Genomic DNA, 25,998 nt, shown 5'->3' with positions numbered 1-25,998 from the left:
ACAGTTTCGCCATCCACCACATGGGGATGTTGTGTGGCTAAATTCATGTTAGTAAAACACTTACAAAAACTTTTGTTCAAGGGTCTAACTGCAGAGTACTAAATGTTGGATGATGCATGTCAAGTTACTTTGCATTCTTTGTGGTGCAGGAGTCTGCGGAGCATTCAAACCTTTGGACTGAGAGTTTTTGTGTCAATATTATCAGTCTTACTAACTAAAACACTGACTGAGACTCTTCTCAAATTCCTCACATCCACTAAGGTTGACATTTTCACGGCTTCAGGAATGAGACATGAGAAGGTAGATTTGGAGTTTGTTCATTGTCTCATAACACAAAAACAAGGGGACATTCAATGAAATCGAAAGTGTTAAATTCAAAACTGATGAAAGGAAACGTTTTTTCACACCAAGTGTAAATAGACGGTGGAACTCATTGCCACAGGAAGTTGTTGAGACCAAGAACTTAATAAGATTAAAAGATGAATGGGATGTTTATATGGATAACAATAACATCCAGAGTTGTTATACTGTAGTTATTGCTAAAAATTGGAGAAGGGATACTAAACCCCAGGCTTCAGGGGCTTACGTCATTCTCCATGTTAAAGATCAGGACGAGAGCAAGTATGAGCGGCAAATTATCCCACATCTTTCTCTTCAATCATCCAGTGCTGAATGATCTCAAAGAAGAGACTGGATTAGATGGATCTCTGGTCTCATCTAGTTTGGCAGTTCCTGTTTTAAGAAACTTTTTGAAAATCTCAGCCCGAATCTATAGCCTAGGGGTGTAAATCCCCTCCCCCCCCCACCCGAAAACATCCTTGACGGTCCTTCTGGGCCATGTTATAAACACTACTTAAAATTAGAGCATCCTTGTTAAGTATGCACAGTTATCTCCATCTCTGACCTTTCTTCCTTCCAGTGCACATGGTCCAGCCTGGCCTACACAATTAGCAAATATTTCATGAGTGAATCAGTCACAGGTGTTTCTATTATTAGTGTAAGGTAAAGAAGGAACTTGATGTAATATCTTTCCCAGGGTGGCTCGTGATGGAAACAAACAAAAGCATGTCCCTATTAAAGCTTGAAGTTGAAGTGTAGGTACAAAGCTGTCTTTGGTTGGCCTGATTTGAGGGATGGGAGGATAAACGTGCTTTGGCCCCCCTCTTTTTTTTTTTTTTTTTTTTTTTACATACACTTGTGCAAAAATATTGAGATTTATCCTGTAACCTCCAACTCTTTATTTACAAGTACTGTCCATACAGTGATTTTTACGTCTGAGACGCCACCACGGCTGTCATCCTGGAATGGCTGTGAGCCTGGAATTGTAATGGAACAATGTTTGCACTATTTGTTGTGGTAATAGTTGTCAGAAGCACAGCAATGGGATGTCACCTACTCTATAAATAAATACAAGCATCTTTCTTCTCAGTGCACATGCACCCGGACCATAAGCAATGGTCTTGATGTTTGCTTCGACTGCATGACTTGGTGCACCTTCATCTTATTAACTTTAAGCAAGCCCTTTGTTCCCCCTCTCCCCCTGCAGACTTTCTGTCATGGCAGTCAGTTGCAGTTCTTTCCTATAGCAGCTGGCATCTGCCTGCTCCAAGGAGCTTCCGTTGTATTGCTGACACAGGTTGCAGTGTGGGACGGACTGCAGGCTGGTATGCGAAGCTCCGATAGGTGAGGTGAATCACAAGGAGGGCAAGGCATTTTCCATGAACAGAAATGTCATAGTTGCACAATAGTGTGTATGTTAAAACACACAACCCTGCATGCTACGTTTTTGGTTTAAAAAAAAAAAGTTTGGCGCATTCTCAGGTTCTGTTGCAGTAAGTCTTTAATTCAGTGAAGCCCCTTTAAGAAGACAGACGTGGAGGCATAAGCAAGCACACAGCTTTGTTTATAAACCTTGTCCTTGTCGTACATCTTCCTTCTTTTTTTGATTAGGTCTCACTGTTTGCACTCTAAATAAAGCAAGATGCAAGCTCACTGGGCCAGGGGCAGGGGCCAGTCCTCCTTTCAAGTGAAGCCCACACCGTTTCAGTAATGGGCCATGCTGTGTGGTTTCGGAGCCCTGCAGCTTTGCGGAAAGCAGGATAGCATTCTAATACTCTGTTTTCGGTTTGTGTTCCTTGGTTGTGTGTGGTGACATAAAAAACTAACAGAGAGCCCTGGTATTAGCCTGTCTGCACAGCTGTCATGTTTAACTGTTTCATTATTGCCCTTGATCTAAAATTGCCTGCGTTTGGTTGGAAGGGGTGTGTCGGTAAAAGCTGCCTTTTAAAATCCAGCTTGTGTTTAACGACCCACTTTGTCCAGAAATGTGTCCCGATGGGATGCATTTTAAGAAATCCTGTACTTCAATGGCCTCCATAATTGGCCTTGGTCCAGTTTCCTGTTTGACGTCATGTGCTTGCAGTTTTTACAACTGTTGAGCTTTCAAAGTGTAATCTGAGCTGAAGCTGGCCAACTTCAGCAGCTGCCTGTGTAGGAACACTGCACTCTGCCATCTCTATCTTTTCCTCTTTCCTCCAGCACACTCAAGACAGAAAACGTAGAATGATCTAACTGCTTCTAGTTTGTGCATGGGGCGTGGAGGGCAGGAAAGAGAGATCATCGGAAAGGGCTGTTGAGTACTTTGGACCATGCGTGCTTTTTAAAATAAGCGGTGCTATTTGCAGCAAGCTCTATACACCGGATCCTGCAGACATCTCTCCCTTCTCTCCCCCTACTCCCGCCCCAGCTGCTTCAAGGCGTGCCGTTTCTGTTCTTCATTTCTGGGAAACCATGGACAAAAAACAAGGTATATGTTGCAATTTCCAAAACACGTGGCGGGAAGATCTGAAGAGCAGTTCAGATGGTAAAAGGGGCTGTAGAACTTTGTCAGTTCATGCCGTGCGGTTTTGCTTTGTAACCTTGCTCGGAGGGGTCTGTATTTGCGGCCAGTTAGCTATTTTTAAAGATACTGGAAACTTGCAGGCGTTGGGTTGAAATGCCAGCTGTAGGTGTACAGGCCGGCATGAGTATGGAAAAATCTGCAGGGTGTGCAGCTAAGCTTGTCTGTCTCTTTTTTTTGTTTTTTGTTTTTTTTGTTTAAAGCATTTGCCATGCACAACAGGCTGTTTGTTTTTTGCACAAAAGTCCCGTTGCACTAGAATTGAGTGCCCAACAGGGAACCAGCCAGCTGCAGTTCAGAGCTGTGATTCAGCAGAGGTTAACAGGTGACTTTTTTTTGTTCGTCTGCAGGCAGCTCTAACTAGAAAGGGCTTTTTATGAACTGCTTTTTTTCTCCTCCTGGTTCACTTTGTCGCGCTTTGTTTTCAACTTCTGCAAAAATTCTACAAAGACGGCTTCTCATAAAAAGTGCCCAGTGGGGTGGGGGACTGCGCTTAGCATTTCCTCCCCACTGCTTTGATTGCTTTTTCCAGGCTGCAGAGTGGTGCAAATATTGCCATGGCTCTCTGCTGGGAGCCAGCTCCCCTCTTTGCTTCAGCTGGCTGTGCCTTTAGCTAAGGAGATTGACACCTGATCTGTTATCTTGCCCTTAAAGCTGACTATTCTGACTGTTATTCTGTGGCTCAGATGAAACACTGGGTATCCCATCTAGCCGCCTCCTTCATTTGCGTTTCTTCATCCCCAAATCAGTGATTGGACTATCCTGTCCAAGGGCGAACAGAACTTGTTGGATACAAAAGCAAACCCTCTAGAGAGGTGTTGCTAACTTCCTTTCCCCCACCCTCAAGCCAACAGTCTTGTTAACGCTCCCGATATCCTCCCAGTTTCCTCTGTATGGTAGATTCTGTAGCGCTTCTGGCTTTCCTCTGCATCCTGGCTTTCATCTGCACCGTGCCTTTCCTGAGGCTGGTACATGGGAGTAGATAGGCCATGAGGCAGCAGAGGTTGCATTTCAAAGGTCAGCTCAGTCAAATAGCTTTATTTACCGTTCTTAAGATTTGTCCTGCTAGTTTCCACCCACGTCAGCCAGTAGGGAGAGGTACCACACACATGCATACACAGAAGTGAAATTAAACAGTTCCAGGAAATATAATTGGCTGTTTTTTAACTTTTATCAAGGTTGTGGCATGAGAAATTCAGTCGGTGGCTTTCTCTTGAGAGGGAAATAGTTCCTCTCGCCGCATAAAGGATGCAGAGATGTGCCTGTGGTGGCATGCTGGGGACTGGAATCCAGCCTACGCAAGGAATGCCTGCCAACTTTTCCCCTACGCTGGTGCGACCAATGGTGGCTCTACTCAGCAGTGTTCGAGGACACGGTAGTCAGTGTGCCCGTTCCTTGTCTGCATTGACAGTTTCCTCTATTGGTAGCATCACATTAGGAGAGCTGCACCAGTGCAGAGAATACCGTACTGTTGGTCCCAGTGTAAATGTACGCTAAGGCAGCTGAGTACTTGCAGTTGGACTGGGAATGGGTGACGTGGGATGGATCACTTGATGATTATCTGTTCTGTTCATTCCCTCTGGGGCACCTGGCATTGGCCACTGTTGGAAGACAGGATACTGGGCTAGACGGACCTTTGTTGTGACCCAGTATGGCAGCTCTCATGTTCTCATGCACATGTGCTGTTTCTGTGGCTCTGAGGAGTTGACTGAGTTAGATGAAGTATCAGAGGGGTAGCTGTGTTAGTCTGGATCTGTAAAAAAAAACAAGAGTCCTATGGCACCTTATAGACTAACAGACTTATTGGAGCATAAGCTTTCATGGGTGAATCCCTGACAAAGTTAGATGAGGCTCACAAGCCTTTTGAGCTCTGCATCCCTGAAATCATGTCATTCCGATTACCATCTCTTCGCCTCATTTGAATTCTGACATGATCCTTGCAGGATGTGCCTGATCCTTGGCTAGCGTGAATCGATGGATCTATGCTGAAAACTGTGGGGCTACCCAGGTTTACAACAGCTGGAGATCTGGCCCCATAGTCCTCAAGCTTCTCGTGCTAGAGATCAATGTACTGGGGAGCTGGGATGAGTCCAGGGTTCTGAGGCAGCAGGAAGCATTTGTTTCTAGCTCTAGCGGAAACCTTGTTGGAATTCAAGTGTGTGGGAGAGATGGTAATCAAGATGACACATGTATGTAGCTGCCTGCTGGGGCTGGAAATGGGTGCTTTACCAGGAGCTGGTCAGGATGGAAGGTCTTGAGTTGCAGGGTTTTATAACTTTCATCCCACGCTCTTTAAAAAGTCCTCTATCCCCCACCCCTTCCTTTGCCCTGAAATGGGGTGTCCGTGTGCTTGTCAGGAGGCAATCACAGTGCACCTCCCTACCTGCCAGGAGCAGTGCCTGGCACTGACCTTGTCAATTCTTGTGCTTCTGAAGAATGACACAGCTCTGCTGTGACACGTACCCCTGGGGTCACTAGAGTGGTGGAGCTGAGCTGTGCTGGCCAGTCTTGGCACAGTGTTGGGCTTGTTAAGTATGCGTGTGCCTCTGGAGCAAGAGACCGCTGCCAGAGTATAGGGAGCCCTTAGATTGAAGATGACTGTTTTCCTCTTCCTGGGGAGAGCCCTAGTGATCAAGCTAGAATGCCGGGATCAGCTGCAGGTCACCGCTCTCACGCCAGCGGTGTGTGCGTTGTAGCAGCTGTGTATGTGGTCATCCATGTGACTGTCGGTGAGCGCTGAGGGTACTTTTGATCGATGTTAATGGCACTGCCAGAGCAAGGGAGTTGGGTGCGAAGCCTGACAGTTTCTCCTCCATGTCTTGGTTTAGTCATGGTTTATAGATCTGAGCTAGGAAGTGCCTTCAGGGTGTGCCTAGCGGAGGGGGAGAGTCACACCTTGTAGGGATATTGTGCTGCAGCAGCTAACTCAGTAACTTGCTGGAGTAGGTCATTCCTGTGCGTGCCTCCTTTGACACTGAGGTAGCGCAGCTGTTCTGCTGGTCTGCACCAGATAGCTATGTTTGGGGGAAGGGGCTGGAGTGTGTGTAAAAGAAACATCAAAGCCCCCATGCTCACCAGCAGAGACAGGTCCTGTGCTTGTCTTCTAGAAGAGTGAGCAGCAAGGATGGAGCTCTGAAACCATAGCCTTTTCAGTCTATAGCTGAGTCCCCTCTGCCATGGACCGTATAGTGGAGTGCATCAGTCTTCAGTGTGTTTTTGTCCTTGCAAAACCCCTGTGCTGTAATCTCTGCTTTACAGATGGGAAGCTGAGGCACAGAGGGTATGTCTGCGCTGCAATTACACACCTGCAGCTGGCCCGTGCTGGCTGACTCGGGCTCACGGAGCTGTTTAATTGAAGAGTAGATTCTGGCTTCTGGCTTCAGGCTGCAGCCTGAGCTCTAGGACCCTCCCACCTCACAGGGTCCTAGAGCCCGGGCTCCAGCCTTGGCCTGAATCTCTACTCTGCAGTTAAATAACCCCTTAGCCTGAGCCTCTTGGCCCGGAGGAGCTGACACGGCCAGCTGCCGGTGTCTGTCTGCCATGTAGCTGTACCCAGGGAGACTAAGTGACTTACCTAAGGTCACACGGGAAGTCTGTGGCAGAGCAGGGTATCAGTCTCAGGTCTGAGTCCCAGGCTAACATCCAAAGCTCTGCACCATCCTTCCTCTCTGCAAGGGGACTGTTCTCTGCGGACATGCAATCTATTAAGTAACATAGTGCAGAGATGTTTGACTTGGCCCCAGCTACCTGTGGACTGACCCCTATGTTCAGGGCCAAGATGGGAGCCTACAGCGAGTCAGAACGGTACCTGGAGCCTGCCTAGACACCGTCTGAATGCGTCACTTATCACTGTGCTGCAAGCCTCATTGAAGCCTGTGGCATAGAAGCGGCATTGTGTATGCTGCTGGTAGTTACTATGGTAACTTCAGAGCAATAGTGGGTAAATGGGCAGCAGAAGGATTAAGCAAAATAGCTTCCTTTAAACCAGATCCAGCTCATTTCAGTTTCCAGCAGAGACAGAGGCTTTTTAACAGCCACCTTCAGCACTGGCTCCCAATGGAGGCCTTAAACCAGCCTCCCTTTTTGTGCCCGCAAACGAGTACAGATGCAGTTTTATGGGCATAATGATTTGCAGGTGCAGACAAAGGCACGTTGGGGGGGGGCATGCAGGCAGATGTTGACTCATTCTCATTTGCAGGCATAAAAACAGGGAAGCTGGTTTATAAAGCCAGCCCAGATTCATGCTGGATACAGATGCAACAGGACCCTCTTAGAATGACACGTGTCGTCCGTCCTCCGCACACCCTCCCACACACCTCGAACCGCTTCTCTGAGTGGGTAGCTGGAGCTGGACCATGTATGCTGCATGGCCGGATGGCAATTTGAGACCTAGAATCTCACTCCATCTGAGTTAGCCCTAAGAGGCTTACACGGCCTTTATCAGTGCACTGGACCGAGTGAATGCACCCAGCAGGAAGTGCGGGAGCAAAGGGCTCTCCTTTTGGACAAGGCTGCATTCTGTTGTTGGGGCTGGGGGTTTGGGCAGGAGGCGGAGTTCTCTTAAAAGGCCCGGACTGAGCAAAGCACTGAAATCCTTTTGTTTTGATGGAATTCAAGTATGTGCTTATGGGTGGGATTTTCCGGACTTGTTGACTTTTGGCCCATTGAAAGGGAATTCACCCCTGCAAGTGAATGTGCTCCCAAGTCACTTAAGCCCATTTGGAAAAATCCCCCCCCAAGTGCAAAGTAGGGGTGGATTCAAGGATGTGCTTAAAGTTAAGCATGTGCTAAAGATTCAGGCTGATTCAGGGCCAAAATGAAGTGCAGGAGAAGCCAGTGAGTCTTGGTGCATGGTCTGTGCTGCTGCTGCAAGTGAATTGGGCAGAGCAGAGACGTGATCTGAGCTGGCGTCAGTGGGATCTAATCTGTGGCTCTGAGGTGAGCTCTCTGCACCTGGAAACGCCTGGCTTCTGGGGGCGGGGGAATTTCTGAGCTGGTGAATGGATTTGTGCTTTGTTTCGTGTTTGCTCCTATAGTACTCAAGCAAGTATTCAGAGAAGTATCATCAGAGTGTAAATCTCCCAGTGTTATTTATAGCTGGGTGAGGGAAGCTGGGCTTGGTGAGGAAAAACTGCAGCACTCACAGTTTCAGGTTTGCTAGCATGCAGCGCTGACAGCTCGCTAAACAGAAGGCAGACTCTCCAGCAGAGCTTGCTCCGTTAGGAGTAGAGGCTAGTCAGAGAGCTTGCACCTCTGCCCCCCAAGAGTGTAGGACTCTTGTTGGTCAGGGTGGTGGGGATTTCATTGTGACACAAGTTATGATCCTTTTCCTTATCTCAAATGTTGCAGCTGCACAATGGGAATAAATATGGGAGCTGGTTTTGTTGGTGCATGATGGGGAAGATGAGGCTAATAAGGGGGTTCTCACTGAGCCCACCTCCCTCAATGGGACAGGAGGGGAGTGCTGCTGGTGCAGGGTGCTTTGGTACTGGGCCTGGGGAGGGGGAAGGGGGTTGCCTTGCTCAGCAGCGTCCTGGTTGGTCTAGGAGCAGAACTGACAGGCTCCAAAGAGGGTCTCCACCAGATCTCTTCAGGGCTTGGACAGGGGTAGAGAACACCCTGGAGCGATTAACCCAGGAGTCGGCAACCTTTCAGAAGTGCTGTGCCGAGGCTTCATTTAGTCACTCTGATTTAAAGTTTTGCGTGCCGGTAATACATTTTAATGTTTTTAGAAGGTCTCTTTCTTTAAGTCTAAAATATGTACAATAGTTTAGTTATATAAAGCAGCAAAGAATCCTGTGGCACCTTATAGACTAACAGACGTTTTGGAGCATGAGCTTTCGTGGGTGAATACCCACTTCCTCAGATGCATGGGGAATACCCACTTCCTTTGCTGCTTTTACAGATCCAGACTAACACGGCTACCCTCTGATAGTTATATAAAGTAAATAAGGTTTTTAAAATGTTTAAGAAGATTCATTTAAAATTAATTTAAAATGCAGAGCCCCCTGGACTGGTGGCCAGGTCCCGGGCAGTGTGAGTGCCACTGAAAATCAGCTCATGTGCCTCCTTTGGCACCTGTGCCATAGATTGCCTACCCCTGGATTAACCTTTCCATTGCACGGAGTGGTACCAATGGTCATTAACAGAGCATGCCCTATGGGGCAACTCATGGTGTAGCTGCTGCCAGCGAATCTTCCCAGGGTGAACCTTGGTCAGCCAGAGGCCCTGGCGTGGTCGGCTGTTGGGTGACCAAAGATGGATGGCTTGCCCAGTGCTCTAGCTCAGCGCTGTTATGTACGTTCGCCAGATCACAGGGATTGCCTGCGACATGAGGGGCTGCTCCATTGAACTCTGGAGCAGGGGAGATGAAAGGCAGTGGGTGATGGAGGAAGGGCCTCTGATATCCAGTGGCTGCTCTGATCTGGTGATCTGCATAAAGTTTCCCTCCTGGCATTTGTTCTGAGCCATCCTACAGCGTGGTATGAAAGCAGGTGGCATTATTAAGCTCTTTGACTGGGGTGCCAGGGGCTGGAATCCAGCACGGCCTCCTAGCAGAAACCTTCAGATCTGCGTTTTCCACCCTGTCCCCCTTCCATGTTCTGAGCCATTAGCAAGGCTGCAGTTTGTGGGAGGAGGGGAGGATGAGAAGTGTATTTCAGGAGCTCTTATTGTCAGGGGCATCTGGTGACATGCACAGCAACAGTTTGTTGGGAACGTTATGTATGTCTCGTCTGTCTGATTAGGACACAGAGGGCCGTGGCAATTGCTGCCTTTCTGGGTCCATTAATGCTACTGCAGGAATTCTCCTCTCCTGTATGCACAGCAGCCTTGCTGCCAGTCAGCACTGATGTCCTGCTGTTTCCGCTCTGAGATCTCAATCTAAGCTGTGCTCCCCCTCTGTTGGGTTCAGAGACCTGGACACACTTTGACTATGCCCCCATGAGGCAGATGGGTAGGTACCATTCCCACTTCGCAGGGAGGTGGTAACTTGCTCAAGGGTATTTAGCTGCTAGAAGAACCGGGGAGTTCCTGCGAGCAGGTCACTAGAAGACCCCTCTCTTCAAGTGTCTTCTAGGACAATGTGCTAAAAGAGCTGTTGGCAGCAAACTCCATCTTCCTTTTGGTACTTTCACAATGCTCAGGTTGGTTGGTGTCTGTAAAATGCAGTTTTAAACCTCTTAACAGCTGCCTACTAGCTCCCTCCGGAAGAAATCAGTGATATTCTTGTGCTGAGTGAATCTTGTAGGATCTGGTGGCTTGGGCTTCTGTCATGTAACGTTAATGGTGCGGCGACCTCGTGTGGCCAAAAGATCTCCTATCAACTCAGTGCAGTTAATGCATAAAATGAGAGGGGAGCTTGGCTTATTAAACGTGATCTTTTGCAGTCTCCATTGTAGGCTGCAACTTCCATGCCTAATGCATTCTGCTGAATTTGGCAGAACAACTTCATTGCAGGATATTATCTCCAATTTTGCTGCAGCTCCATTTCGTATTTTCTGCAAAGGTAGGAGTAGCTCACAAACAGGGTCTCGTTCCTTTTCAGATGTGTGTGGAGCGCTGGAGTGAATTTTGTTACCCACTAGCATGGAGGCTTGATTTGTACCAAGCCTGGTCTTACTCCATTAAAACTGATCTAAACTTTCTCTATTTTTTTCCTTTTTAGATCCCAAAGGATCTTTAGAGCCACCCAAGCCAGGTAGGTGCCCAGCAAAATGATTTATTTAAGCTGATCTGCGTAATGAAAAGTGCATCAGGGATCGTAAGAGCAGTGTATCACACACAGCTTGGCCAAGGTGCTTTGCCAGACCCCTTTTTGTCCTGCTGTTCTTGGACAATGGTGTCCTAGCCTGGGCTTCTGTGATGTGGACAAATATCCGTTAATGGCTGTGACGAGACCCGCAGCCTGTTTTCACTTGTGACTGACACAAAATTTAAAGCCAATGGCTCAATCCTCCCCTGCCCTGTTATCACCTACAGCTGGCAGCACTACACTCACCTCCGAGAGATGATGATGACAAGGTGCAGGATAGAAGAGAATCAGGCCTCTGGTCTCCCCAGAAACGAAAGGCTGGTGCATCTGGTTCCTTGCACCACTGGCCTGTTTCTAAAGCCCTTGCAAGCCCAGTTGTGCTGGAGTTGCCCTGTTCCTTAGGCTTGTACATAATGGGACAGTCAGGAAGAGAGCATTCCCCGCCAGCTTGCGCTTCTGCGTCTCTTGCTGGCTACGTTCTGCTGTGACATAGACTGTTCTCGAGAGGGGGAGAAAGAAACCACCAAAGCCCTTGGAGAGAGGAGGAACAAAAGACTAGACCAAGGAGCAGCAGTAGGGAAGCCCAAGGTAGCTAGGTTTCCCTTCTGGGCCGAACAATCTGGCACAGGCAGGTTAAGACGGGGCTGTGATATCTGGCTAAGAACCATTTCTGAACCCCCGAGTTACTTCCTGTTCTGCTTAAATCAAGTTATAATGAAAAGCAGCCAGCCAGCCCCGGGGTTCAAGTGGCCATGGAACTGGCCGGTAACTTTGCTGTAGCCGGTCTATACGTGCAGGGTGGGGAGAGAATTAGCAAATGTCTCTGTAGCTGTCCGGTGTCTCTTCTCTTTCAGTGAAAGGCAAGAAAAAACGAGATCTGAAAATAACATGTCCCCCTATCAAGCAACCTGTCGTGAACCCAACGTAAGTCGCTGCTGCTGAGTGCTGACTTTCCATGCTCCTGCAAGTCTGCCTTGAGATTTCAGGCTAAAGATTTAACGATTTGCCAACGCAAGAGGAATATTCCATTTCAATTTCAGAAATCCAGCTTTCTTTGATTTCTATTTTTTTTTGTAAAAGCAGCAAAGAATCCTGTGGCACCTTATAGACTAACAGACGTTTTGGAGCATGAGCTTTCGTGGGTGAATACCCACTTCTTCAGATGCATGCATCTGAAGAAGTGGGTATTCACCCACGAAAGCTCATGCTCCAAAACGTCTGTTAGTCTATAAGGTGCCACAGGATTCTTTGCTGCTTTTACAGATCCAGACTAACACAGCTACCCCTCTGATACTATTTTTTTTTTGGTGTAAATTTAATGTTTAAACCTTTTTTTCACGGTATTGTGGTGCCTAGGTGCCCGGCTCGCAGTGGTGTTGACCAATCCACACAGCGAGCCATTGATCTCACTGACGTGCTACAGTGTTGTTTGTGTTAGGATTAGAAGCACCATGTGACCTGTGAGCTGGCTGTGGGCGTCAGAGCTGGGAAATGTTATTTAACGGGCTGCTGGAATCTTGCTGCATTGGAGTTAATTTCAATCATTAACACTCTAATGCCTTGGTACAAGGAGGGCACAGAATACCTTGTTTGTTTTTGTTGCCGCAATCCGATGCCTGTATTAGGTGCCCACTTGTATCTCAGCTCACTGGAGTGTGTCTCTCTCCTGTTTACTGTGGAAGTCATTCCTTGCTGCACATGGGATGGAGAGCCATTGGTAGCAGTGATCAGAGTTTTGCAGCATGCAGACAGGTACAAGGCCCTGCCTGCCCCTTTGTCCTGACCTGCAGCACCGCACCTGGTTTATTCCTAAACTGGTCCTAGCAGAGGCCACCAGTTGGCGAACCATCAGGCTCATTCAGTTATGCTTCTCTCAACATTTGAATGCAAGTCTCCAAAGGGGAAAGCTTAATTTGTGAACGCCCTGTTTAATCTCCCTGTCCTTGTCCTCACTCCCAGAGGGCTCCTCATAAAAGGGATGCTATACAATAGCTTAGGCCCCAAATCCTGGTTTTTCTGAGCTTTACAAAGTGTAACAGAAATATTTCCGTGACCTCAGAGAGCAGTGCAGAGCTTTTGCTTTGGAACGAAACCATTCCTGGAAGGCAGACGTTGCAACATTGTGCTAGCATGCGAGAACCCAGAGGCTAAACTTAGCTGGCTGTTCTCATTCTCCAAGCTAAGTAGGAGTGGCGGCGAGGGGGGAAGCAACCAGGCTCGAGCGATGGGAAGTAAACCTAGATTTTAAGATATATTTTAATAATAATTGAAGGTGGTAGATAGTAACAGGTAATCCAACCAGAGTGTTCATTGCAGCACAGTGCCACTAAAATATTAGGTCTACTTGTGACAGGTTTCAGAGGGGTAGCTGTGTTAGTCTGTATCCTCAAAACCAATGAGGAGTCCTTGTGGTACCTTAGAGACTAAGACACTTATTTGAGCCTAAGCTTTCGTGGGCTAAAACCCACTTCGTCAGATGCATGAAGTGTCAGAGGTGAGTGAAACAGGCCCTTAAGTAAACAAAATGCCGCATCTAGGAAATAGCTTCTGTCTTCTGTTGCTGGGTTTTTCATGCTACTTGGCAGTCATGTTGTGTTGACGGTGGATATCATGATGTGACTGGCTGGGCTAGTCCACCATTAAATCATTGAATGTCATAAATCAGTGTCTCTGGCTGATCTCCTGAAGTGAGAGAATCTCCACTGGCCCATTGGCTGGATGTATTTGGCTCCTTCGGGTTGACTATGGCCCGGACTCAACAAACACAGTCGCATGTGCATCGCTTGAATTGTGCGAGCAGGCAGCGGAGGCTCCGTGCGTGGGGAAGGCTACGTACATACTCCAGTGCTGGCAGGATATAGGCCTGTATTTGTAAATGGGACCCTAAGGATGGGGATGTGGGCAATGCAAGCGCTTTATGGGTTTGAGACATGCACAGTCACTGATCTCCTCCTTGCTAACTTTTCTTTTTTCCGTGCAGGCCCCCAAGGAACTTGGATTCCAGAACCTTCATTACGATTGGAGATAAAGTATGTTTTAACGTTTTTTCCTCCTTCTGGTCCTTGCTCGTACCTTTCCACCCCCATATTTAAACACATGTGTCAGATCTGTCTGTCTGTCCATCTCACCAATTGTCAAACATCTACAAGAGCAGTCTTACATTTCAAAGAGCATTGAGCTCAACCTGGTGGCAATGTGCACACCTGCTGCCTCCCTTGGGGTTTCTACAATGGGTTGATATTTCAGTCTGCAAAACCTTCCCCACATTCAGTGACAAGTATCTGCACCAGGGTCTAGAAGGTGAATGGCCAGATGGTACGGCTGATGGAGCTGGGGTGAGGAATTGGTGAAATTTGAAACACTGTCATCAGTTCTGCTTAGCAGTGAATTGATTAAGGCCAGAAGGGACCATTCTGATCCTCCAGCCTGACCCCCTGCATGGCACAGGCCAGAGAACTCCACCCAAGTCATGATAGGTGCCGGAGAGAGTAATGGAATGATGCAGCTCAGAGGTCTTCTGGAGTGGAGTCCTTGGCTCCCTGGGCAGGCCCTGCAGTGCAGAAAGGAACAAGACCTGCTGTGATTCTAGCAGGAGGTGAGTAAGGGATCTGAGCACCAGGACTGCAAAACCTATGCTCTTCGGACGTGTTGGTTGGAATCTAGATTGGGCTGACACAACCCATTGTTCTTCAGAGGCAGATAGCATGCAGCATTCCTTGCACCACTTGTGGGGCTTGTCAAGATGGCACCTTTAAGAAGAGAGGCTCTCTTCTGTGCATGGACGTGAGAGGATCCCCTGGCCTCTTATTGTAAGAGATGGAGGCTTGCCCAAAATACCTCCCCCCATCTCACAGTCCTGTGCATCCACTGTCAACCTAGTGACACCCTCTGCTTCAGAGGTGTTGGGGCTGTCACCAGGGCTGTGTAGCAAATAGGTCTCTGGCACCTTCTACGTCAGGGTCTCGAAATGCACTCTGTGCTGTAGGGCAGCATTGTCTCTGTTTTCTACATGGAGAAGCTGCGAGACAGAGAAGACAAGAGACTTGGTCAAGGTCACATAGAAAACCTGTGGCAGAACTGCGTCTTCTGAGCCCCAGTCTGTCTCCTTTAGGCTACTGGCCCAGCAATGCTCATGAGAATAGAACAGAGCTCTGCGGGGTTCCCCGCTTCTGTCCCAGACAGCGGACAGTGTAATGAACCGCGCAGGTTTGAGGAACTTAATTTTCATGTCTCTTTTTAAAATGGGCTATGGATAGCATTATGGGATAGAGAAAGTTGCATGCTTGGAACTTGACCCTTAGCTTCCAGAGATCTCCGGGCGAGTCGTGTCTATCACACAACACGTTGCAAAACTTTCCCAGAGAACGTTGCACTTTGTATTGATGCAAGCGACATACCAGCTGCGGTGGCTGAATGCCGACGTCACTTGCGTTGACCAAAGTTTGTTGTGTAGGCGTGGCCTTCCTTGATTAGATCACTTTAGGATCCTGCAGGATAGAAAGTCTTGTGGTGGTTGTGCAAAGCTATTGTGCTTCTGGAACAAATCCATGCGCTGCAGAGAACAGGCACAATTCCTGAAGTGCAGGGCTGGGGTTACTACCCTGATCTCTTGACCCCCACGCTGCAGGCGTGGGCTGCTGCTTGAGCAAGCAGAAATCTCCCTCCTTTGGTAATAATAGCAGGGCCCTTATCCTCTCTGTGGCTACAGGGCAAAGTGGCATGTCATGTGGCTTGCTTCAGTGCCTGCCTGATCACAGGGCCAAGGACTGCACTGAAGCCTTGTGTGAGGGAATGAGCTTCCCCAGCTCTGTGAAGCACTGTGCAGCTGAAGGGCAGAAGGTGACCTCGCCGAGAGGTGAAGGACCCTTCCTTCAGTGTGCAGAGCTCCAGTGAGTCAGTGAGCTCACAAAGACCCGCTTGTGGTGTTAATTCCCAGGGCTGTTCATTGCAGGTCTCTGAAGAGAAGCCATACGTGGGTCTTGGACAGCGCCATAACCCTTCCGTGACTCCATGCCTTTCCTCCCCCGTCTCCCTTGGATTTACCCTGCGATGCCTAGCGATCTAATGAAAAACACCAGCTGGAAATAGCTGTTGCCTCTGCTCGTTCGGTCTCTTGTTACGGGCCCTCCTGGGACCGTGTCAGGCTGTTTGCAGTGGGGCTAAAAATAGTCCCTTGGAGGAGAGCTGTAACTAGCCGCTTACCTTCCATCCTGGGCAGGTGGCAAATCAGATAAGATCTGGCTCTTCAGCCCTCCATGCAGGGGGAAGGGGAAGCCTGTGCTCATTCCTGCAAAATGGCCCAATTGCCTTTGTTTGAGTGGCCGTTTGGTAATGGGCATATTAGTAGTTTTTGAGGGGCAGGAGGAGAAAGTGACGCTTTGTAGCAGCCTGGCATTGCGGTGCTCTATGGGGGATGGAACTCAGGGGAAGGACGCTCTGCCCGCTGGTCCGTTTCCTTGCCCTGTGGCTCTCCAAGCCGTCCCAGTGCGGAGCTGCACGTTGCCTCCCTACCTTGCGGGATACTAGATGCCGCTGAGCTTGCAGCATACATGCCGCTTGCCACTTCATTTTAATTAAACAAGTGACAGAACTGGCTGGCCAGAAACGTCTCCTCCCTCTCCAGCAGGTGCATGCAGCCTCTTTCCCCTCAGGCTGCTGTGCTGTGGTGTGAGTGTCTCCACAGGCCCTTGACTTCCCCTTTGTGTGCAGGAGTCTTGCTCTGGCTTTTGTGCTCCCTGCACATCAGACTGGAGCAGCATGGGACAGGGAGGCAGCCTGGGCAGAGAGGGAGCATTGAGGAACCTGCAATTGTGCCTTGAAACCCAGCCATAGTCCACTGTATCTTTGCAACCCATAAATATGTGCATTGTGGCCCCTGTGTGAACCGTAAACCAGCCCTGTCAGGCATTGGCACAGCAATGTGGAGGGGATTAGTGGCCCTGCACCCGGGCGGGTGGGAACTCCGATCTTTGCAAGCAGTGGGAAGGGTGATCCTGGGAACTCCATCGACCTTTCATGGGGCAGGAGCTGCTGCCTTTTGGAAGTGGTTCATGCAAATGCCCGAATAAAAGAATAAACTGGAGCGGTCGCTGAATATCCGTTCTGAAGGCAGCGCAGATGCCCTCTTGGGAGCTGAGAGCCTGCTGCTGCATGCTTCGTCTGCTGGCATCGACGGGAGGCAGCCCCTTTGGGTAATGATTTGCATGGGTCTCCGGTCAGCCTAACTCTGCTTGCTGGCCTGCCCCCTGCCCTAGCCAGCTCCTTCCAGGATGTGCTGTATTGCAGGGGAAGCGGCTGGCGTCTTCCTGTGCTGGGCAGTGCATGCCTTATGGCTGAGCTCAGGCGTGGAACTCCCCTGCTTGCTGGACCATATGGGGTCCAGAGACATCTGGCTTTAGTGGACGGTGTTGAGAGTTAAAAGGCAACCTGTGGCAGAGTTCTCCCCTGACCATTACACGGCCTGGTGGCTAATGCAGAGAGGGATCTTTAGGGCCAGATGCCCACTGGCTGCCTGTCTTCAGCACACAGCACTGTTCCCCCTCCGCTCTGGGTGTAACCTGCTGGCGTAGTTTCTGGAGCAGAGTCCTCTCTTGTGCAACAAATGTCTTGTCTTACCCACCCTTCCTCACAGCTTAGCTTTGACTCCTGTGTAAATAGTTGATTTCCTGAAGACCAAAGCAAAACCAGGGGCCATTCCAATCTTGCCTTGCAAAGGGAGGGCTGCAGCTGGCTGGGCAGAGTGCTCGTAGCTTCCTTGCACAATTCTTGGGGTGAGGCACAGATTGGTCTTTGTTGTGCTGAATGGGGATACGAATAAATCTTGGGGGAGTAGCCCATGATTACGTAGGAGAAGGATAATGTAGTGGATGGAGCTGTGGGTTGGGCTCGATATGGGATCAGCATGGGCACATGCTCCCTGTGTGACCTTGGGCGAGTCACTTAATCTACCCTGAGTCTCTCCGTTCCCTGTCTGTTAAACGGGGCTTGCACATCCCTACCTCACTGGGGTGTCATAAGGATAAAATCCATTCACGGTTGTCCGGTGCACAGATGCCAGGGGACGATGACTGTATAATATCTAGACGGAAAGTAGGGAGAGCCCTGGAGTGAGTGAAGACAGTACTCTGCCGTCGCCAGAAGCCATGCAAGTGTCCTCCTTCACCAGCTATGTTCCTCTGTTTAAATTCCACTTTGCCTTGTAGCAAGAGCTGTAATGTAACAAACTTGATGATGCAAAGAGCAGAAGGGGGCATCAGCCCTTTCTGTTCCTCACTGTGTATGAAGATGGCTGGAAAAGTGTGTGTTAAAAAATCTCAACCCTTAGAAATATCAGGAACATCAATTCTAGCCTTCATCTCTTTGAAGGAAGCACTGTTGAGTGACTCTCAGATCTGCGGGAAGCTATCCCAGCCCGGGACAGAAGGGATGAGTGGAGTTGACTTTTAGATGTTAAATGCAACGAAGTTAAACAGTCTCAATTAAAATCCCCTCCTTGATTAACCAGCTTTCACTTCATTGGTATGAGGGACATAACAGGAATTGCTAGACTGGATCAGACCATCTGATCCAGGGACTTGGATCCAACAATAGCCAGTAGCAGTCGTTTCAGAGGAAGGTACAGGAGGCAATGGTGGGATAACTTGCCCCCAGGGAAGTCTGTCCCTAACCCCAATTAGTTAGAGGTTGGTTTATGCCCTGAAATCTGTTTGGATCCTTCTAGCCCTCATAGGGTTTCTTAATCTGTATTGTTCTATCTGTGTGCTCTTGTTATCCATCTCCAATCTTCTTTTGATTCCTGACAATCTTGCTAGTTCTCCAGCTTTCCAGAGTCTCCTAGGGTAGACAAGATTGCAGTTTCCGAGGTATCAACAACAAGATGACTATTAATGTTTTTTTTGGGGAGGTGAGGGAAGAATCACCTTTCAGGCTGTCCTGCCTAAGAAGTGTAAATAAGGCAGAAGTCCCTTTTCCCCAGGTCCAGTTGCCTTGAATATATGGGGTTATACACAGATAACAATGCATTGTTCCTTGAAAACAAGGGACTTCGGTATGTCTTAGGGCCGGAGAGTCAACATTTTCTCTCTCCCATCGGTTCACCCAACTAGAAAAACTTGGTCCACGATCAGCACCGAATGACATTCCTACCGCGTCCCTAGGTACATGTCAGTTTAAAACGGCAGAAAGTGGAAGATCTCTTGGATAGCTGTGATGCGCGTGCCCATTGATAAGTTCCCTAAAGGTCTATTGATTTGAGCTTCTGCAGCAGCACATTTGCTGCCTGGCTGGAGTCTGAAAAGTTTGCAAAGCAGAATGGAGCAGGGGATGGACAGGCTTGGAGAGTTCCATAGTTCCCAGTGTTGCTGGAGGTCACACTTGGGTCACAGCTGCACCCAAGGGTGACATCTGGCTTCCCCATATTTCCTGTGGAATGCAAGATGGTACAGGATAGAGCAGGCCCAGCATTCATCTCAGGTTTGCTGCTTATTCAGCCACTATAGAAATAGCCTTGCACCAGTAATTCTGATACTGAGAAGTGTGTGTGGAGAAACCGAAAGCATTTGCTGCAGTTTGCTGTGGCTTAAGGGATAAAATACTGGGCTCTGACTGCCAAGTGTTTGTGGAGCATTGGGCTTCATACAGGTCCCAAGGAGGAAGGCAGCAAGCAATCTGCTTTCACATCTTAGCAGTTATCTCAGACATGAGGCTGGGAAAATATACAGTACCCAGGCTTCTGTAACAACCAGCATATGACTTTGTTAGTCAGACACAGTATGTGTCTCCCTGTGTCAGGGCGGCTGCAGAGTTCACCTGAGGTGGCGCCAGTGTGTGTTTAATTGATTTCACATGCTTGAGCAAAGCCACTTAGTGAGACCATGGTGCGGAAGCACTTGGTGGAGGTGAAGTGTGACCCAGCCTAGGCCACCATTTCATTGATTGCAGCTAGCATCTAGTGTGACTATGGATTCGTGCTAGGAGATTGCCAAATGTGGATACGTTTCAATAACTTAGGACTCGGCCAACTTCACAGGGGTCTGGTGGGAGGAGGCGCTCTGAAGCCCTGAATTCAGACTTCAGTTCCAGCCCACTGGGTGCTGTTAGTGCCAAGCCGGTCTTCTCTTTGCATGATAGCATCTCCTGTGCAGTGGCAACAGGTACGGAACAGATCTAAACAGGATGGTGCTGGGTTTCCAGCATGGTTGGGCATGTCCAGTGGAAGCTCCACAGGGTTTCTTCTCTTATTCGCTAGGAAAGTTGTGGTGGGACAAATGAAAGGTGGGCTAATTAACCTCCCTCACCCTTCCCCGGGGGATGTGAAGTTGTTCGTCTGACCTACTTACAGACACAGCAGTCAGTGGGGATGAAACATGGGACCAAAATTTATAATGAGCCAAAGAAGTAACTTCACTAGCTGTGCGTATTCAGCAGGCTGTTACAGTCCTGTGGGCCACCTCTAGTAGGAGTCATGACTGAACTACACAGTGTGTTACGGTCTCATCAAAGTGAATGTCTGAGGTGGATGCTTCAGGTCAAGGCTTGGTTCTGTGGTTGGTGTCCATTTTCATGTGTGACGGTGCGGGGAGGGGATTGTAGCTCCTCCGCTCTTAGTCGTATTTCGTCCGTCTCCTGTTGGTGCTGTTGTAGACTGTAATGTGTCCTCTCTCCTACAGAACTTTGAAGTGGAGGCCGATGATTTGGTGACCATTTCGGAGCTGGGCCGTGGGGCCTATGGAGTGGTGGAGAAAGTACGGCATGCCCAGAGTGGCACCATCATGGCTGTCAAGGTGAGAACAGCACACTGGGTTCTCCTGCAGGGGCGTGTGAGGATCTAGGGAGAAGCTCCTCTAGCAACCCAGTCTAGCTCCTGTTGGAGCTGATGGAGAGAACCTGAGCGACTCCACTGGCTGTTGGATTGAGCCCCCGTCTCCTTGGGTACCTGGATGTTAATGAGACCCTGCCTAGCTCCGTGTGTGACTCCAGCATTCCATGGGTGGGGCTGGATTTGAGAAATAGCTCAGTGGTTTGAGCATTGGCCTGCTAAACCTAGGATTGTGAGTTCAGTCCTTGAGGGGACCATTTAGGAATCCGGGGGGGGGAATCTGTCAGGGATGGTATTTGGTCCTGCTGGGAAGGCAGGAGACTGGACTCGATGACCTTTCAAGGTCCCTTCCAGTCCTACACTTCTATGAATCTATGATTTGAGGAGGCACTTTCTAGGCAAGTGGGAAAGCATGAGCAGAACCCACCTTCCTGCAGGGCATGAAGCTCTGACGCATTTCCAAGCTCAGTACATGACATCCCAGCCACTTCGTTCATGTCCTCGGTCACTTGGACCTGCTGTGTAGGCCACTTGGATGTCTAATTGCCCGTTCAGGGGCTGCCATGCTTCAGTGCCTGCCACGGAGTCAGCCAATGGTACTGGAGACTCCTATCCCTCAGTGGTACCCATGTACACCACTTGGAAATCTGGGACCTACGCATCTAAATGACGTAAGGTGTGGGTGCAATTCTGTGCCTTGTCAGCACTGCAGATGCAAGATGAGAGGCCTAGTGAAGGTTAGGTTCACAATGGGGTCCTTAGACTTCCCGTTAAGTGCTTGGAGCTTTACAATGTCACGTGTGGGCCCAAGAGCATAACCGTTGGCTAATGACTTTTTTTTCTTTCTCAGAGAATCCGAGCGACCGTGAACACTCAGGAGCAGAAGAGGTTACTGATGGACTTGGACATCTCCATGAGGACAGTAGACTGCTTCTATACAGTCACCTTCTATGGAGCCCTCTTCCGAGAGGTAACAGGGCATTATTAGGTCTGGCGCGCTCAGGCAGCTCAGGTCTTAACCTGCTTATGGTATAGGGTGAAATGGTTTCTTGAAGAACCGCATATCCAGCCTCCCCTCGCCATTCTGCATGGGCTGTTTCCGTGGATGGTTAGACTCCAGCGTGGCACAGATCCATCAATTTTCCAGAAGGAGTAGGTCCTAGGCCACCATACTACATCCACAAAGTGCCAAGGAGACTGGGTGGAGGGGTAGTCTCTCTCTCTCCTCCACTGTCCCACCTCCAGACTGAGGCTCTGATTCAAAGCCCATTGCATCCATGGGGATCGCTGTACTTTGGACCAGGCCCTAAAGGTATCTAAGTGCAGCTTTGGCCCATATGTCTTCATCCCGCCCACGCCCCAGGCAGACATGATGCTCTGATACAGAAGGAGGTGCTGCGTACACAACAGCTTACAGGTTTGCACACATCAAAAGGGTAGGGACTGGCACCTTCATTTGATCTCAGGATGATTCTGTGCAAGGAAATTCCTCCTCCTCCTTCCTCATGAACTGCTTCTCCCCTCATTAGGGCGACGTGTGGATCTGCATGGAGCTGATGGACACCTCTCTGGATAAATTCTACAAGAAGGTGCTGGAGAAGAAGAAGACGATCCCTGAGGATATCCTCGGAAAGATCGCTGTGTCTGTGAGTGGCTGACTTTTGATCGGAAAATGCCGTGTGGTGTCCTTCAGTCCCATCCCTCTGCCGACCCCACCTTTGACTCTGGAAGCTTGCACTGCCCCAGGGCTTGGCACTGACGCATGCTGCACAGGTTCTAAGCATTGTGACGTGCATATGTACGCATGGAGACCACGTGTTGCTGGCGCTGTTGCCCTGAAGCTAATGGCACAAGCCACCTGTTCGAACACACACACTCGTTTAGAAGCAGGTGGCGGTTTTGCTAGGAAAGGCTGACGGTGTGAGGTTCAGTGTGTCTAACGAGCTCTAGTGTGTCTAACGAGCTCTTTCTCTTCTGATCTCTAGATTGTGCGAGCACTGGAGCATTTGCACAGTAAACTGTCAGTGATTCACAGAGGTAAGTGCTGGGTGACTAGAATGACCTGCCTGCACGATTCTCTCAATCCATCTTAGAAGGGCACAAATCCTGTAGGATGCTGGGTGTGTCTGGCTCCTGGATTCATTTTGCAGAATCTTGAGACATGCTTCAAACCTAAGGGCCTGACCCTGCGGGATGTTTGGCATCCATGACTCATTGAAGTTGTTCCTTATAACTAAGGCTGTGGGTCTGTCACGGAAGGCATGGATTCTGTGACCTCTGTGACTTCTGCAACAGCTGGTGCTGGCTCAGGGGCTGCTTGAGCCCCTAGCCCCAGCAGGGGTCCTGGGCCATGTGCTGCTTCCTCCCCCACCCCAGCACCAGCAGGGGTCCTGGGCCACGTGCTGCCCCCCACACACACTCCAACACCAGTAGGGTCCTGAGCTGTGCGCTGCCGCCTTGCCTCCTCCAGCACCAGCAGGGGTCCAAGGCCACCCCCCTCCTCCCCAGCATCCCTGGTGCCCTCAGACCACCCCTTGGCCCACATTTTCATTAGGAGTATATACTAAAAGCCATGGACGGGTCACGGGCTGTGAATTTTTGTTTACTGCCTGTGACCTGTCCGTGACTTTTACTCAAAATACCCATGACTAAAATGTAGCCTTACTTCTAACCCATTGCGTGATTCTGGGCCTTTTCTCCTTTCCAGCTTGAATGTGTAATAATTTCATTTCCACATACTTCCCACTCTCATAACCTCAGCTCCTGAACAATGAGCATAACTTGCAGACTGTTAGAAAAATCCCCTCAAATTCCTTGCAGCTGGCCGGGGGCTGAAGGATGAACTCATGGCTAAAACTCGGGGACCGGCAGTCAGGAGACTTAGGTCCTCTTCCTTGCTCTGCTGTAGCAGAGGTATAACCTTGGGCAAGTCACTTAATCCGTCTGCGTTTCAGGTTGTGCATCAGAGGAGATCTGTCTGCTGCCTAAGGAGGTAGAGGCTTAGCTCATTGTTAAGGTGCCGTAGAAGTTAAGAGCATACCAAAAATAAGAGCATATAATATTAAAATCCAGGATCAGTGGGGCTTTTGGCTTCTGGTCTTGTTTCCTTTGGCTTATCCTCTCTCCCTTGAGTCAGCCAGGATTCCCTGCAAAGTCTCTACCAGATAGGAACATTGACTTCCTGGTTTTAAGCCTCCTTAATTTTGTAGTCCACCTCTTTGTGCTTTCTGAATTGAAGGCGTAATCCGCTTCCTCTCTGTAATCCTGTTAGATGTGAAGCCTTCCAACGTTCTCATTAACAAGGAGGGGCATGTGAAAATGTGCGACTTCGGAATCAGTGGCTACTTGGTGGACTCCGTTGCTAAGACTATGGACGCAGGCTGTAAACCCTACATGGCTGTAAGTGTGTGTGGATGCGTAATCTGGTTTGACATCTTGAGCCTGCATTCTGCCTTGGATCACCTGGGGGTGGGTTTGTCCCCTCCCGAGCTCCTAATTTTAAATCGGAACAGAACGGGGTAGTTTGAAAATGAACCACCCGCGCACTCCCCTTGGCCTGTCTTGAAATCGAATGTTCTCTGGGGGCCCCGCTTCAGCAAAGCACTTGCTTTAACTTGAAGCATGTAATTGGCCCTGCTCAAGTCACTGCATATCTGTATAACGGAGTCAGCCCGGTTACTCGCGTAGTTAAGCATGGGCTTTGTTGGATTGGGCACCAAGCGTTGTCACTGTAACCCAGGCTGCTCCCCTGCCATCTTCTGTCCTCAAAATAGCACAGGGAATCGTCTTACCAGCCTGACTGTTGGCAGAAGATGCCTGCTGGCTGGCAGCCTCCTCATTGGCGAGACACTTAGTGTGCGGACATTTCTACTTACTGAGCTAATCAGGATTGCTCCACTGCTTGCCTTGTCCTTCCAGCGCCCCGCCCAGCATTATCCACCTGTTGCTGTCCTGTTATCTGTGCAGACTGTACATTCCTGGGGGCAGGAATTGTCCTTTTCTCAGATGGTGCTAGCACCAGGAGGGCCACCATAACTAATAATAGTGGCAATTGCAGTAGCAGCCATTTCTGGGAGTTGGAATGTGAGGAAAGAAGAACAGAATTAACATGGGTCAGGCTGATCAAGACATTGCTGTGATCAGTCACGTTTAGAGGTAACCTTTTCTCGGAGGAGCCTATACACTAACATCAGCCCATGGGGAGCCCACCCAGGCTGGGTTTCGTAGTCCAGGATATACGCTGGCAGGTGTCTCTCCGTCTGTCAGTGTTTGATGTTGGGCAAATGAGATTGAGTTGCAGTAACTTCCATCTTGTGGTTACAGCCTGAGAGGATAAACCCGGAACTGAACCAGAAGGGCTACAACGTGAAGTCCGATGTGTGGAGTCTTGGAATCACAATGGTAATGGTGCTCACGCTCTGTGGTCTGTGCAACCAGGTTGGGGAGGACCGGGTGGGCCTAACTTCTGGTCAGGCTTTGAGCGGTTTGGAAACGGCCACCCCAGGAGGATACATTTCAGCAGAGGCCAAATCTTAAGGCCAGTTCCTGTTCACATCTGTGGGAGCATGACAGGATAAAGACAAAGTAAGGGCCTCGGGATCTGTCCCTCAACTTACTGCTGTTCTCCTTGCGTTCCCCGGGACAGCTGTTCTGCTGCCTGGGGCTGTGGTTTTCACAGTATCAGGTTCACTTCAAGCCACTCCCTGCTCCAGAGGGGCTTAAATCCCTTGGCAAGCAAATGAAAATATCAGGCTGGGCTGTTGGCTTCCTGGGGTGTTGGGTCCAGACTGGCTCTGCCGATGAAGAGGGTGCTCGTGCTTCTTGTGGGAAACCAGGAGTCCAGGCTTTTAACACTGCATTTACGGCCCTGCCGACCCTCCAGCTTCCCTCTTGTGCCAGTTGGGGGCATGGTCTCTGTAGCTGGTTACAAGGAATATGGTTCAGTTTGTACCTAAGCAGCAACCTTTCTGCCAGTACAGCTGTTTGTACCATGTGCCTGACCTGTGTAGCAGTGCATTCTGGGAATATCTGGGCAAGTCATGCCATAGTGCCTGGAGAACATGCATGCAGAGCAGCAGGTGGGTCAATGCGATGTGGGATATCCCACTGCACAGAGAGCTGGGAGAAGGAGGGCCAGCCGAACCAGTTACAGAAAGCACAGCTTTTGGGATCTGGGTGTTGCAAGAAGTGAGTGGCACTAGCTGAGGAGGGTGGGGAATACACCGCTCTCATGATATGTGGACACAGGGAATGTTTCAAGCCAGCTACACTCAGTGACGGCTCCAGGCACCAGCGCTCCAAGCGTGTGCCTGGAGCAGCAAGCCGTGGGGGGCGGCCTGCTGGTCCCTACAAGGGCGGCAGTCAGGCTGCCTTCAGTGGCGCGCTTGCGGGAAGTCCCTGGTCCCACGGATTCGGCGGCAATTCGGCGGTGGGTACGCCGAAGCCGCAGGACTGGTGGACCTCCCGCAGGCAAGCCGCCAAATCTTCAGGACCAGGGACCTCCCACAGGCAAGCCGCCGAAGGCAGCCT

General features: G+C 49.6%; 1 protein-coding gene across 3 annotated transcripts in view; it reads left to right on the top strand.

The window, feature by feature from the left end:
- Positions 1–25,998, top strand: part of MAP2K3 (mitogen-activated protein kinase kinase 3) — a 52,098-nt gene that overhangs the window by 18,440 nt on the left and 7,660 nt on the right. The window contains exons 1-10 of one of the 3 annotated variants that reach the window (XM_030578173.1): positions 2,271–2,806; positions 10,566–10,598; positions 11,507–11,576; positions 13,633–13,681; positions 20,321–20,434; positions 21,320–21,439; positions 21,999–22,115; positions 22,455–22,506; positions 23,741–23,868; positions 24,793–24,870. In XM_030578173.1, coding sequence (XP_030434033.1) covers positions 2,791–2,806; positions 10,566–10,598; positions 11,507–11,576; positions 13,633–13,681; positions 20,321–20,434; positions 21,320–21,439; positions 21,999–22,115; positions 22,455–22,506; positions 23,741–23,868; positions 24,793–24,870 — 777 coding nt within the window. In that variant the 5' untranslated portion in view covers positions 2,271–2,790. Of the gene's footprint in view, positions 1–2,270; positions 2,807–9,740; positions 9,855–10,565; positions 10,599–11,506; positions 11,577–13,632; positions 13,682–20,320; positions 20,435–21,319; positions 21,440–21,998; positions 22,116–22,454; positions 22,507–23,740; positions 23,869–24,792; positions 24,871–25,998 lie in introns of those variants that run through there. The other 2 variants (XM_030578176.1, XM_030578175.1) reach the window with 2 other exon arrangements.

This window comes from Gopherus evgoodei, chromosome 10 (assembly GCF_007399415.2).
Source record: "Gopherus evgoodei ecotype Sinaloan lineage chromosome 10, rGopEvg1_v1.p, whole genome shotgun sequence".
Lineage (NCBI taxonomy): Eukaryota > Metazoa > Chordata > Testudines > Testudinidae > Gopherus > Gopherus evgoodei.
The sequence above is the reverse complement of the archived record's forward strand: the minus strand, read 5'-3'. Positions and strand labels throughout refer to the sequence as shown.